At 41.6% G+C, this 15,582-nt stretch overlaps 1 protein-coding gene across 3 annotated transcripts in view; it reads right to left on the reverse strand.

The window, feature by feature from the left end:
- Positions 1–2,176, reverse strand: part of NFE2L2 (NFE2 like bZIP transcription factor 2) — a 31,304-nt gene extending 29,128 nt beyond the window's left edge. The window contains exon 1 of one of the 3 annotated variants that reach the window (XM_069068477.1): positions 1,940–2,176. In XM_069068477.1, the coding sequence (XP_068924578.1) occupies positions 1,940–1,972 (33 nt within the window). In that variant the 5' untranslated portion in view covers positions 1,973–2,176. Of the gene's footprint in view, positions 1–657; positions 839–1,111; positions 1,267–1,939 lie in introns of those variants that run through there. The other 2 variants (XM_069068478.1, XM_069068479.1) reach the window with 2 other exon arrangements.
- Between the last annotated feature and the right edge of the window lie 13,406 nt (positions 2,177–15,582).

The raw sequence follows: 15,582 nt of genomic DNA on the forward strand, positions 1-15,582 counted from the left end.
AGAACTTGCTAGAAAAAGATCACTGTAAAACACAAGTATCCCACCTTCTGTCCTTACAAAAAAGGCAGAATCAGTAGAAACAGAGAAATTCTCTAAAAGGAAGGGGTAGGGGGGAAGGGAGGCGGGAAAAGAGACACCCAAGGTAAAGAAAACTAGGTAAGTAGTTTTGAGTAGAATTTTTAATATTTAAGCATAAACCTCATCTTATACAAAAAAAACACAAATTCTATTCTACACTTGCATTCCTCATCAGAACAAAATACAGCGCATTCTGCTTTACATATTTTAGAATTACAATCTGAAAAACTTAATCCAAAGACAAAGCAGCCCTGGGGAAAATAACAATTGCGCAACAGATCAACAGCTCCAACTTGTCCCTGGCCTTCAGCACTGTAAAGACTGGCACGCTATAATGCAGAAAGGGGCCAATTTAGGGCAGCTGTGACAAACAGCAGATACATTCACTGAGGCTAGAAAAATGCATTCAGATAAAACTCCACAGAGGCAAGAAAGCACAAATTTAAAAATAATGGAGCTGGAGGACGAAGGGTGTTTTGGATGCCTGTGATGTGAAGAATATATAACATTTCCAAAATTCCCAGGTTTTGCAGAACGAGAGGAAAGGGGAAGAGGGAGGAGAAGCAAGATAAACTGAACTCAGAATTCCCAATTCTTTTCCCGCTGATAAGCAGCAAATGGCTCTTCCGAACTTCATCAGATGCAGAATCCAAAGGCGTGCTATCTTCTATCCTGGTGCACGCCTGGGTACCACTGTCAGGGATACACTATTAAGCTTTTCGACGTCTTCCTTCAGTCTCTCGGGGAGATCTAGGTCACTCTAGAAGCACAAAGCTAACTTGAGTCTTTAAAAAATTTGTTTTTCTCGGTAACCTAGAAATTACTAGTGGGAGGGGTGAGCGTGATGAAAAACAACCCTAACCCTTTCCCTTCCCCGGCTCAGTGATGCAGTAATTGGAGGGGTGGGGGTGGGAAGAAAGGCTACAGAGGAGGAATCTCCACGGAAGCCTAGGCTGCCAAGCCAGAGGTGCACCCCGAACCAAGGGGCTCGTCCACTCCTTGTTGACCCAAGGGGTGCGAGTCCAGCCCATACCTCATCCTCCCCCTGGTGACTAAGCACGTAGGCTTCAGGGCCAGAAAGAGCAGCTCAGGAATAAAAGGGTGAAGGGACGGAAGAAGCCCAAGCAGGCCCGGGAGGCGCCAAGGGAGCTTCCCCTCCCCGACAACCAGACCCCAGAGAGCGGCGTAGGGGCGGAACGGCGCAGCCTTCGCCCCACCCCCTCCCACAGGGCCGACGGAAGGGACCAGAGACACCTCCTCACCCCACACGCGCAGTCGCGCAGCCGCAGTGCGGCGACCTGGGTAGGAGGGGCTCCCGGAAGAGAACGCGGGGGCGGGAACAGATGTTGCGCCCGGGTCCCCCACAGCCCCCTCCCCACCAGAGCTGGGAATCCCCGCCCCCTCCCGCACCTCCTCTTCCTCCTCCCTCAGGAAAGGAGACCCGGTGCGGTACGCCGGGGCCCGCGACACGCTCGTGACAGGCAGAGCCGAGGGGGGGCGGGCTGCCCCCCTCCCCCGCCCTGCATCCACTGCTTCCTGGGGACTTCCCCTCTTCATTCCCCTTGGGCGTCATCCTCAACCCCTCCCCCTCCATTCTCTCCCGAAAATGTGGGGGGGCTGGTGTTGAGTTATTTTTCCTTTAATCCCAGACTCCTCTGCAACCCCGGCCCTACCCGCTGTCCCCTCTCGCCGGTGGACTGTCCAGAGAAGAGGGAGGGAAGGAGATCGTCCCTCCTCGCCCCCCCCCCAGTCCCTGTTCCGGTAGCCTTGCCGTTCACCCCCCCCCGAGTCCCGCTCAAGTGTGCGAGACGTCTGTGCCCCCCCCCCCTTTCGCCGGTCCCGGAGGTGCCGGCAGCAGCACCTGTTGCGACGGGGGCAGCTCCAAGTCCATCATGTTGAGTTTCCGACCCCTGCTCTGGGGCTCCCCAACCAGACTTCTTTCTCTCTGTTCCCGAGACACTGTGCGGAGAAGGAAGGCGCAGCGGCAGCGAAGGGGAATCGTGGAAGCGGCTCTTTGAGTCTCCCTGGTACTTCACTCTATTCCACCCAAGGGCCGGGACTCCCCGACACAGCCCCAGCAACGCCCCGCCTCCGAATGCCCGGGGGCGGTGCAGTATGTAGCCACGCCCACCAAGGCTGGCCGCTTCCGCCCGGTTCTTCCTCCTCCTCCTAAAATCCCCCACCCCTGCCTCTGCCTCCTTCCTGCGAGTTTGGGATGGGAGCTGGGTAGTGACTTGCGAGGGAGGACGGTGGGGGGGTGGGGGAGTGGGAAAGGGAAAGGTATATTGAGAACATTCATTTATACCCCTCCCTATTCCAGTGGGGGGGGGGGGAGAAGTACTAACTCCCTAAAGTACAGGCTTGACCATGTGAACCTTAGATTTTAGAGTTTGAAGGCACTTTAGAGGTCATCTTGTCCAACCTCGTCATTTTGCAGATGAGGAAACTGAGGCCCAGGGAAATTTAAGTGATTTGTTCAAGATCACCCACGGTAGTAAAGTTATGTAGGGGAAGGATTTGAACACTGCTCTCCCGATTCCAAAACTAGGAGTTGAACCCGGGTACCCCCACTCCAAAGCCACGGTTTGAATCCGGGTCCCCCAACTCCAAAAACAGGATTTGAACGAGGGTCTCCCAACTCCAATGGACAGCAGACTCTCAGCCAGTTTGTATGTTTCCTGCCTGTGCGTCGTCTTAAAGACAAAACCGTTTCTCCCTGCGTGTATTTTAAAATTGTAGTGTGTGTCCATTAAAATAAAAACAAAAAAAAATTTTCCCCTTACGTCCCCACTCCCAGGGAGATTGCCTGGGTTCAAAGCTGGGCACTCGAAAACATACTGCACGCTATCTCACCGACCTGGCAAAGAATATGTGGTGCACTGAGGGAGGCTGGCCCGGATTTGGAAGTTGGAGGGCCCAGTTCAGTTTTATCTCTACCTCCCGCGCCCACTCCAGAGTCAGGAGCCAGCTAAGGAGAAGCAGGACAAAAGCTGCAGAATAGCCAGCGCACACCTTTGCCTCACTTTCCCACCCTCTGCTCCATTGTGAACTTTGTTAATTCAGTGAAAGTGTAATCTGCAGTTGGAAATTCTGGAGCCACTCTGGGACTTTGGAGTTAGGCCCCCCTCTTCTGTGTTTGCTTATGTCCAACATGCCCTCCTATTTACTTTCTCCAGCTCTTTAGCAACAATGCCAGGGGTACCGTAGCACTCCAAGGTCGATTAGAAAAGTCCTCTTGAGATTGAAGCTGACCTTGTTCATCTTGGGCTTTGCAAAAACTGAAACCACCTCCCCTCCTCTCCACATGTCTCATCTGAACTGTTGTACCACCTATAATCCTTAATAATAAAATTAATTTCTCAAAAGTGGCAAAAGCCTCAAAGAGGAAAAGGGACTGTGAAGCCATGGAATATGTTATTCAAGAAATATTGAAGAATTTTAAAAGAAAGAGAATTTTTATGCTCATGACTATCAACAGGTTGTTTTCTAGAACTGTGCAGATCCCAGCACCCTTCAGAACTAGATATTACATATGAGAAAGCTGACACCCAGAGAATTTAAGTGATGTAGCATTCTCTCTGGGTCTAAGAACCTTTCTATCTCTTTGATGAGTTCAGCTTTTGGTTTCTAGCTTTTATTTTAGAGACTGCTAGAAATTAGGTAACAATACAGATGAAGAATCCTTTGACATTTAAGGTGTACCTAATGTATGACATTTAAGGTGTACTTAAGTGAAAGATTGGACTAAATGTGGTAGTTCCCAACATGTGGGATGCTATTACTTTAAAGATTCTATCTCATTAAATCACTCCTCAGTATAATAAATAAGCATAGTTTTTATAGACTGAATAATATCATATTTGGACTCCTATTTTTCCAGATGTATGTAGATGTGATTACTAAAACACAAGTTCACTTAAAAAGTATTACTGAATTCATAATAGCTTTTTGATATGTAATTTCTCAATCATTGGATACTAAACAGTATAACAATCACCTGTAGGTCCAGGAAACTTGTTTTTAATATTGAAAAGGAGTATATCCACACCAAAAAGTGTTGGTAGCCAACAGACTAGATGATATGAGATTTTATGAACATATGAGTTTCTGTGCTAGGTGCTGTGGTAGATAAAAATCTGCATACAAGTATAAAAAAGCCAGAGAAAGAGGTCTTAGATTTCTCTAGCCAATCTAGCCATCTCTACTTTACACAGAAGAGCTGGTGGGGTAAAAATGGCTTGATTGTCCCCAAAGTGTTTCTCAATGCTTTCTGTCTTAAGGAGCTAGACCCTTGGGAAGATTTACCTCAGGGAGATACATAAAACCTAAGAACTGAAATGGGTTTCTGACCATGTTAGGTAACAATTGAATTGAGAGATCCAGGAAAGCCAGAAGACAGCAGTAAAGTTCAAAGAATAAAAGAGAATCACATAAAAAAGTTTGAAGGCAAACTTCTTATCAGCTTAGCCCTTGTCCCTTGAGTGTCCTAATTGACTATTGACTGAGGATCCTAGCTGAAAAGCAAAAACAAACAAAAAACTTCACAGCTATTGGCAATTAAGGTTGACTAAGAAGAATGAGGTGTATTCCTTCCTGCTAAGCAGACTATTGCTAATCCCAACACCTTCAGTAAATGAAGAACTGAATTGAGTAGGTGGCTCTGAAGATAGCACTTAAACTGAAGACTATAGCTAGAAAAATAATAATGATAAGTAAAATAATACTTATATAGCACCTGCTATGTGCCAGGCGTTGTACTAAGCACTTTACAAAAGTTAATAGATCTTCATGACAACACCCTATTTTACAGTTGAGGAAATTGAGATAAACAGAGATTAAGTGATTTACTCAAGTTTATACAACTAATAAGCATCTAAGGTCGAATTTGAACTCAGGACTTCCTGACTGCCCAGCTGCCTCTAATTTATGCACAGAAGGAAGCTGAAACAGTAGTTGGCTGATAGATCAGATTGAAGGAGCTAGGGAATATCTTTTTTGAGAGAGAGATTTATTTACTAATAATATGTAATAATAATACCTTCCCATGGTGGAGGTGACTAAAAATCCAGTGAAAGAACTGTAACAACAGCATCCCTAGAAGATATTATACAGAAGTTAGTACACAGCTAGATGGTACAGTAAATAGAATACTAGACTTGGGGGTGGGACAACCTGAGTTCAAATCCACCCTGAGACACTAGGTGAATTGGGGGAGTAATTTAACCTCTAGCTCAGTTTCCTCATCTATAAAATGGTAATAATAATAATAGCACCTACTTTCCAGGTTGTTGTGAGAGTCAAATAAGATAACATTAAGTGCCTTGATAGCCATAAAGTATTATATATATACACACACATATACATATATGTGTGTAGGTATATGTGTATACATATACACATGTATGTATATATACAAACACATATATACATATTATATATGCTAGCTGTTATTATTAGGTGAATCTGAAAATAATCAGTTGTTGATATTACCTGGATCAGAGAAAAGTACCTTTTGAGGAAGTAAAGGAAAGCAACGTCAGTAGGAGATATCAGCAGCTCTTCAGCGTGAGAGTCATGAGTTAGCCCTTCATAATTATATTTTGGTCACATTTATTCTCTACCCATGCATCCATTCATTATAGGCGCTGTGTTTGACAGTGACTTCTTTTCGACTCCAAGATCAAATATAAAATGATCTGTTTATCATTCCAAGTCCTTCATAATTTACCCCTCCTACCTTTCTAGTCTTTTCACACTTTATACCACCCCCACCCCCTATATTTTATGATTCAGTGATACTGGTTTCTGCTATTCCTCAAACAAGATTTTCCCTCTCAAACAAGATTCTCCCTCCTGGGCATTTCCCCCCATGTCTGGAAAGCTTTCCCTTCTCATCTCTGCCTCCTGGCTTCTCTGGCTTCCTTTAAATCCCAGCTACCGTGTTTCCCCGATAATAAGACCTATCCCAAAAATAAGCCCTCCCCTTACTGTGGAAGATTCCTCTAAAATAAGCCCTCCCCGAAAATAAGCCCTATTGAGATTGCTACTGTAGTGAAGGTGATCCCCTGCGCTATACGCTACATTATGGTACCCTCTGTATGCACCGTTCCCCCCCCCCCCGTGAAACACACGCCGCGCTCCGAGCTGCATCCAATCAGAGCTGCAGCAGTGAGCGCTTCATCCTGTTCTTCCCCAGTGATTTGCTTGCTGGCGCCATTGAGAGCAGTGCCGCGGAGGAGAGCTGAGGCAGGACAACATAAGCCCTCCCCTGAAAATAAGCCCTCTGGTGTTTTTTCTTTCAAAAAAAAAATAATAAGACAGTGTCTTATTATCGGGGAAACACGGTATCAAAGTGATCTTTCTAGAGGACAGGTCTGACCATGTCTTCCCCCATCTCCTCCCTTAATAAACTCCCTATTACCTCCAGGATCAAACATAAAATCTCACTGTCATTTAACTAAGTTTATTTATACTCCCATTTAATTAAAATGCCTTTGTTATTAATTGTTACTGTGGCTGACTGGTAAAAAGTAAAACATTAGGGGCGGCTAAGTGGCGCAGTGAATAGAGCACTGGCCCTGGAGTCAGGAGGACCTGAGTTAAAATCCAGCCTCAGACACTTAACACAAAAACTAGCTGTGTGAACTTGGGCAAGTCACTTAACCCCAATTGCCCTCCAAAAAGCAAAAAAACTAAAACATCACTGGGGGCTTATAAGCTACTGTTTGGAAAGAATTTTGCGGAGGTGTGCTAGTAAATGTTTAACAAGAGACTCTCTGAAAAAAATATACACACCATATACTTCATGTTTAATCTGCCATTATTAACATTTTCTCTATCACTTTAAGTCTAAATCAATAAAACACAAGCTCTGATTTGTAGTGTTTACCAATTTCCAAAGTGTAAATGTTCACACTGAAAATTTAACAGTTTGCTCTAGCCACTGATACCAGCTGGTTTCTGGGCAGCATTGATCTTTGTCCAATATGCAAGTGACTATAATGCAAAGTAGAAAGTGATCATAAGAAAGGAATGACAGAGATGATATTATGACTATGCAGAAGAGGGAAAGATGACTTCTGGCAGCAGGGAAGGGGAAGATTTCATGGAAAAGATATTATTTGATCCAGGTCTTGGAAAATTGGAAGGATTTCAACAGCTTAGATCAAGGTAGGGCTATCTCAGACATTTAAAAAAAAATGGGCCCAAAAGAGCATGGAAGTTAGAAAGCATGGGGTATAGGATTTATAGCTAGACCTTGGAGATGATAAACCCTTCATCTTTATAGATGGAGAAACCAAGGCTAGATATTAAATGACCTTCCTAGTGTCATGAAAGACAAAGTTTAGAATCTAGGTCTTCTGATTCTAACACTACAGTATAAGATAGTTAAGGAGTTTTGAGTAATGCAGTTCGACAACAGCATAATGTCTAGGTAGAAGTGGAAGGAGAGAAAATGGGGGTAGGTTGACAAAATGACCTCTCTAAAGTCCCTTCCCGCACTGAACCTGTGGTTCTATGAAAGTTGGATTGGGGCTGGCTTTTGTAGGGCTTTGAATCTCAAACTAAACACTAGAATTGTATTTGGCAGGTAGTGGAGAATCATGGAAGGTTATGGGGGGGGAGTGTTGTTTCTTTTTTTTTGTGCGTATGATTGGGTTTCACAATTTTCTTAAGGCTGGAAGGGTCCAATGCTGATGCTGATAGGCACAAAAGCTTCAACCTGTCCTATTCACAATGTGGGCCAGTTTGCCCCTCCTTAGGCAGCCCAGTGACCCCCCATTCCCTGTGGTCTTCTACATGGGTACCACCTTTAGCCATACTACAACTCAGAAATCCCCAATTTCAAATGATTCACCAACCTCAGCCTCCTCCGTAGCAGGGACTATGAGTGTGCACCACCAACATACCTGGCAATGTTACTGATTTTTTTTTAATTGAGGGAGGAGATATGATTAGCTCTCTGAATCAGGAAGATTAAACTGATAGTATCATGCATGATGAAATGGAGGGGTGAGAAACTAGAAGATGAAGCACATTTCAAAAGATTTTATTACTAAGATGTGAAATAATGAGGTTGTGAATGAAGATACTAGCAGTGAAAATGGAAAAGAGGGGACAGATTCAGCATTACAGTAGGATTTGGCAACTGATTAGGTGTAGGGAATGAGTGAGGGATAAGAGATTGCTCCAATGTTTGAAGCAACAACCTAAGCTCCTAAATAAACTGCAAAATATCTTTTCCTGGATTATGAACTTTGACACTCCAACAAAGATATATACTTTATATTTTTATGGCATTTTATAATTTTCAAAGCCTATATACAATATTACCACATACCACAATAACTCTATAAGATAGGTAGGTGGGGTCCATTTAGTCAGTTGATCAGTCAATAAGCATTTATTAAGAGCTCACTATGGACTAGGCCCAAGAGTTAGGGACATAAACAAAGGGGGAAAAATGACCCCAAAACAAACCAGCCTCTTCCCTTAAAGACCTCAAATTCTAATGAAGAAGACAGTATGTAATTGCCTATCTCAATACAAAATACAGATGGTAATCTCAGAGGGGAGGGTACTAGCAGCTAGGAGGGATTGGGAAAGGCCTCCTGCAGCAGGTGGGATTTCATCTGAGTCTTAAAAAAAAAAAACAGAAGGGTAGCTAGGTGGCACAGTGAATAGAGCACTGGCCCTGGAGTCAGGAGAACCTGAATTCAAATGCGACCTCAGACACTTAACCTTGGGCAAGTCACTTAACTCCAGTTCCTCTGCCTTCCTCCCTCCAAAAAGCAAAGCAAACAAAAAACCCCAAACTAGTTAAGAGCTGAATAAGAGGAAGGGAAGCCTCCCAGGCACGGAGAACAGTCAATTCAAAGACAGGGATATCAGAGATGGAGTGTTATGTGTCAATAGCAAGGCAGACTGTGTGGCTAGATTATGGAATGGTTGGAGGGGAGCAAAGTATCAGAAAATAGAAAAGGTAAAAAGGGGCCAGATTATGAATTATTATTTATATGCCAAAGAGAGGACTTTTTTAATAATAGGAAACCATAGGAACTTATTGAGCATAGAAGTGATGTGACTAGATATAGACTGTAGGAAAGTCATTTTTGCAGCCAAGTGAAGGATACATTAGTGTGGGGAGAGGTGTTACATATATGTGTATATATGCATGTGTGTATAGACACATGCACATATTATGTGTGCATACATGTGTGTATGTGTACACATATATATAGACATACATGCATATGTATATTTGTGTGTGTAACACCTGCCTTGAGGTTTGTTGTGAGGATCAAATGAGATATAAACTATAGAAGTACTTATTCTTTATTCCTATATATTTAATCTATATCTACCTATCTTTCTAGATGCAAGAGATGTTATGAAGGTAGGAATGTCCCAGTTTGGCAACTGAATATGTGGGTGAGTGAGAGTAAGCAGAAAAGGATGAAACCAATTTTTAAAGCCTGCATAACGGGGAGAATGGTAGTACTCCCAGCAGTAACATGAAGTCAAAAAGAAGGGAGTTTGAGGGAAAAGATAATGAGTTTTGTGTTGGACCTTTTGAATTTGAGATGTATAAGAGACAACCAGTAATGTGAGGCTGGAACTCAAGAGAGAGACTAGGGCAAAATATATAGATCTGGGAATTATCTTTCTTCAAATGCTATTTAAAATCTTAAGAACCAATGAGATCATCAAATGAAAGAAAATGGACAGAAAAGAGAATCAGACCCAGCACAGAACTTTGGGAGACACCTAGGGTAAAAGTGAATATAAAAAAAGTGGCATAAATGAAGAACCAGGGAAAGAAACTTACTAGAAATATAAGACAAAAAGGAGGGAAGAAGTGGGAGGGTAAGGAAGGAAATAAGCATTTGTATGGCTTTTTTGTTTGTTTGTTTGTTTTTTTGGTAGGCAATTGGTGTTAAGTGACTTCCCCAGGTTGCAAATAAATGTCTGAGGCCAAATTTGAACTCAGGTCTTCCTGACTCCAAGTGGGTGCTCTATCTACTGCACCACCTAGCTGCCCCTTTATGTAGCTTCTTTACAAATACTTAATCTTCATAAAGACCCTTCAAGGGAGGTACTATTATCATCCCCATTATACAGTTGAGGAAACTGAGCCAGAAAGAGGTTAAATGACTTGCCTCGGGTCACACAGCTATCAGATATCTGAGGCTGGATTTGAACTCAGCTCTTTCTGACTCCATCCAGTCTTTGTGCCACCTAGGAGAGAGGAGAATCACAAAAACCTAGAAAGGAGAGAAGGTCTAGGAAGATGACGTATTCAACAGTATCAAATGTTACATAGAGGTAAAGTTAGATAAGGATTGGGAAAAGGTCACTAGATTTGGCAATTAAGATACATGAGATGAAGAAAAATTAAGCAATTTGACCGATATCTTATAAAGTGCTGGCCTTGAAGCCATTAAAGCGGCTATTAAGTGGCAGAGTTTGACCTCAAATCCAGGTCATTTTTTAGTCTAGTGTCTCTTTGTATCTTTCATTAGTGTAAGATCAAGTGTATCTGCCCATATTATAACAATTCATGACTGATAGTCTGACTATTCAAAGTGTGCTGACAGTTAACAGAAAAGACTAAAATTAACTACTCACTTAAGGACAAGTAGATTATCCAGAAAAGGCCAGAATTAGTATAATTTCTTCTCTCTCAAAGGAAAATATAATTTATGATCATACTGATTTGGGAGTGTGTGTATGTGTGTGTGTGTGTGTGTGTGTGTGTGTGTGTGTGTGTGTATTAACCAAGGATCTGAAAACAGTAAGCCTATAGATGTTCATATTTAAAAGCAGCAACATTTCTCCAACTGAGAGTTTCCAAATACACCATCCAAATAGTCTTAAATTAAGATAAATGAAGCCACAGTTTCTTCCAATAGAAAACATTTGTTAACCTGAAACTCAACTTAACTTGTTAGTTGATAATAATGACCTAGAAAGCAGAACATTTTAGTAGCTAGCATACTAGAAGAGGCCTGGTTTCAAATCCAGCTGTTGACACTCACTCTCTGTGAGGATAGGGACTGCATTAGCGATATCCTTGGTTTAGGGAACCACCAGTGAAAACCTTCATACACACATGCAAGTCAGTATCTTCTCATTAGCTTAAAACCATAGAGAGTTGTTAAGAACAGTAAGAAGTTAAGTGACCTGCTCAAGGCCATATAGTACTCTGTGTTAGATAGAAATCTTGATCCCAGGTCTTTCTGGCTCCAAGGCAGCACTCTATGCATTCTAGTAAGCTACCTCTCAATAGCTGTATGACTATGAACAAATCACTTAACTTTTCTCTAAGCTTCAGGCAGCTCTAAGACCATAAATTCTAATTGGGTTACTACCTGCGTTGGTAGAGGGAGTTCCTATGTGGATGAATTAGTGTGTGAATTTATTCATTTTTTTATTAGTGAATTTATTTTTACTGCAGTCAGATGGATGTCAATAAGCACTTAGCTAAGTATTCAGTAAATGCTATTGATTAAGAAACTTAGTTGGTGTATACAAAATCATGTTTAAATGAATGATGCCATTTGGGGCAACAGATAAGAGTTTTGGGCCTGGAGTCAGGAAGACCTGAGTTCAAATATGACCTCAGAGACTAGCTATGTGACCCTGGACAAGTCACTTAGCCCTGATTGCCTCAGTTTCCTCATCTGTCAAATGAACTGGAGAAGGAAATGGCAAACCACTCCAGTATCTTTGTCAAGAAAACCAAAATGGGGTCATGAAGAATGAGACATGACTAAAAAAGACACAACAAAAATTTCTTCAAAGAAAAAAGGATGTTTTTTTTTCTTCAAATTTGACCATGAAAAAAGTATTTAGTACTGCCCTAAATTAGATATTGGTTATGAATTTAGGCCAGTCGGACAATCCTATCATTTTACAGATGAAGAAATAGGCCCCAAAAGAACAACTTTCCCAAGGTCACACAGATAGTAAATGAATGAGGGAGGGTTTGAATTTTAGGCCTATGATTCCTCATCTAGCATCTTTTCACTGTCCTGCTAAGGTTCTTTGTGGAATATAAGCAAGTATATACATGTCCCCTCACCTAAAGCAGCATATAGGCTATTTGGTATTTTCTCTTCATTAAATCTTCACTTAGGTAATATTAAACTAACTTCTTCAATAAGTAATATGTTTTAATGGATATCTATTATCTGAATCAACTACAGAATCCCTATTTTCACTGTGAAGAGGATAACTATAATAAGAATTTCAACATGTTTTAGAAGTTTAAATAACAAAGGGGGTGAGAAATTAATTGTCTTGGAAAACATGCCTCGAACTGAACAACGGCATTGAGAAAAGGAAATGTTGGGCTTGTTGTCCCCTCCTAAAAAGGAAGTCTTCCAACTTTATAGACACTGAAATAAACGTGGATGTGCCTGCATGTCCTGAGTCCTTGCTGGGCCTAATAACCAATGATCTATCTAGCTTATTAGAGGAAGTCTAGGTTCAAGTCTGACCATTGACACTTAGAAGTTCACCAAGGTTAGAGATGGGACTTGTGATATCACTGGGAACTACCAGTAAGAAAATTTCATATACCAATGTTCCTTGGAATACAATGACTGCACATCAGGGAGCATTCTAGTATAGGAAGTAGGAAGTTTTTGGAGTTCTCATCTTTCCCTTTGTGGCAGGTTGTTCCACTGCCAAGCTGTTCTAGTCTTTCATTTCTGTTATTCTTCTGGCCTTACTTACATTCCTTCTATCCTTGTGCATCTTTGATGATGTCAACAGAATTCTATGATGCTTTTTATTTATTCAACAAATAAATTCAATAAACATTTATTAAGTGTGTACTGCATGTAGAGCTCTGTGCTTGGATAAAACCTCTTATTCCTGCCCTCATGGCCCTTAAGGACTAGATGTGTGTGTATTTGTGTGTGTGGTGTGTGCGTGTGTGTGTAACAAACAACTTTTACTTAACATGACAAATGTAATACATTCCATAGTGTCATATGAGAGCTAAGGGGAAAGGTCATTTACTGACCCAGAGGGTCAGGAAAGGCTTTTGAAAGATAGGTTAAGAAAAATAAAGGAATATGTTTTAATATATGGCTTTCACAAAAGGTGGCCTATTTTAAGTCTTTATGGAAGTGGAGAGGTTCGGCAGTAGTGACTTTTTACTTAATCTAATCCATGATGAATATGCCAAAGGACAAAGCAAACCATGAGGATTTGGTCAAATGCCCTTCTTTTTTCTCTCTCCTTCCTCCCTTGGGCCCCTATTCTTCTTTCTCCTTTCCTACCCTCAGAATACCCTCACTTTTTTAGTCAGATATTCTTCAAAATCCCTTGGAACTACAACGAGAAATTCAAACTCAATAGGCTTGCACTTTGAGAATATGTATGGCATTGGTCTAATGTTATCCAAATGTAAGACAAGGTTTCTCCTGTCTCTGTTATAGGAGGTTACTTTTATTTAATGGAGAAAAAAACCACATCCAAAAGAAAACATTTTGATCATATTTTTAGAAGCTAATTCACTTGACCAGGAATAAAATTGGGATCTTGTTGGTGTTTTGAAGGGTCGCTGTTATGATAGAATGCAGTCCTGTGGAAAGCATGCTGGTCCTGTGGTCAGAAGATAGCTAAGTTTGAAGCCCCCCTCTGACATTTACTAACTATGTGAACTTGGACAAGTCACTTAACTTCCCTATCCTGGCTATGGGGTATTCTATGTTTTTTCTATCAATAGCAACAAAAAATTAGAAAACCACAGAGCACATAGTCCAAGACAACTGCATTATCTGGGTTCAGTTGGCAAGAGGAAAGAATAGCTTTAGGTCCCAGGGACCATAAACTTAGGGTACATCCAGAGATGTGCTAGTAAATGTTTAACAACTGGCCTTCTGGGTCAGGGAACAAGTATCCACAATACACTTTTAAGTTTAATCAGTAATATTAACATTTTCTCCTTTGCTTTCTTAAGTCTAGAAAATCAACAAGAGAAGAACTCAAAACCTGATTTGTACAGCATTTGCTGATTTCTGAGATGTAAATGCTGACATGGAAGGTTTAACAATTGGTTTTCTCATCTGCCTGTCTGTGCTTTCTCCAGGGCACCCCAGTGGGGCTGACATCTTTCTTGGATCTCACTCCAGCTGCAGATCAGTGGTAGAGCACAGACTGTAGGCAGGTATGAACATGCCAGAGTGGGTCCAACCAGTCAAGATTCCTTTTTCTGTTCATACCCTGGAGTACCTTAGTACCTTGACTTCTATGTACAGTTCCAGACAGAAGCTGGGATCCCTATTGGCCGGCACCTTACAAAATTTCCTGTTACAATAATTATATCCTAGGGCATTCTGAGAGACACAGATCATTCAAGTTAAGTCAGGTGCTCAACATGATGGATAAATGAGCAAGCCTGACCATTTAATCACAGCTCAGTTTCTTCAGCTATAAAATGAGGATGATAATGCCCATGGAACTTACCTGGCAGAGCTGGTGTGAGGTTACAAAGAGATGATTTGACACAATAAAGCGCTTTGCCAGGCATGAAGTGCCATGTGAACATAAGCTGTTACCAAAAGGTAAGTCCACTTAATTACACTCTACTTGCCTTACTAAATCAAGACTGATGACAGACTACTTTTATCTAGCATGTGCTAAGCATCACAGTTAATCATCAATAAAATATTGGTAGGGCTATGAATACTCTTAGAGATTCTGACCCTGATATGACCTTGGTTATGACAGTTATGTAAGATATATGCTGAATGCCTGCTGAGGGAATTTGAACTTGAGGAGCAGCCTGCCCAGTGGATAAACTGAATTTCTGTAACCAGTGCCTAAAATAATTGGAGTATTTATTTCAAAACACACCCTTTGAGTCCACACCTTATTATTCAAACTACTAGTACAATGAAGTTTATATCTCACTACAGAGCCAGTTGTAACTGGTGCAGGGGCTCTCTCCTAAAAGAGACAGAGCAAAAGTTAAAGGGAAATAATCAGGAATTTATCTAAGCACATTTTCTTTCCAAACTGTTTGTGGTGCTATATTTTCAAACTGAATTTTAATGACAGATTGTATAAATATTCTTCTTCTTCCCCCCCCCCCCCAACCACTACATAGCTTATAGGATCTGGCAGAATCTATTTTGTGAGTTTTCGGTGAAGGTCTACAATTCCTCAGTTCCCTTACCTCTCTCACTGGGTTTTCCAAGTTGTACCCAATGGATTGGTAGCTGACAATTAAACACCAAGAAAAATTTGGTCACCTACATTGTCCCTCGTTTGTGACTAGAACCAAAACAGGCTTGTAGAAAGACTTAAGGAGCCCTCCTTTGCTTAGAACTTGGCCAGATAGCTAAGGTAGAACCACCAGCATAGGCAGGCTCTGCTAACAGAAATTAGCTATTAATCAAAGAGAGACATGGAAGCCTGAACAGCAAGGTGAATGCCAGAAGGCAAATACCATGGCATATTTTTCTGGGCTGTATCACTTCCAAAAGG

This window comes from Petaurus breviceps, unplaced genomic scaffold (assembly GCF_028583685.1).
Source record: "Petaurus breviceps papuanus isolate PSGF00001 unplaced genomic scaffold, PetGlider_PUasm1.0 90763, whole genome shotgun sequence".
NCBI lineage: Eukaryota > Metazoa > Chordata > Mammalia > Diprotodontia > Petauridae > Petaurus > Petaurus breviceps.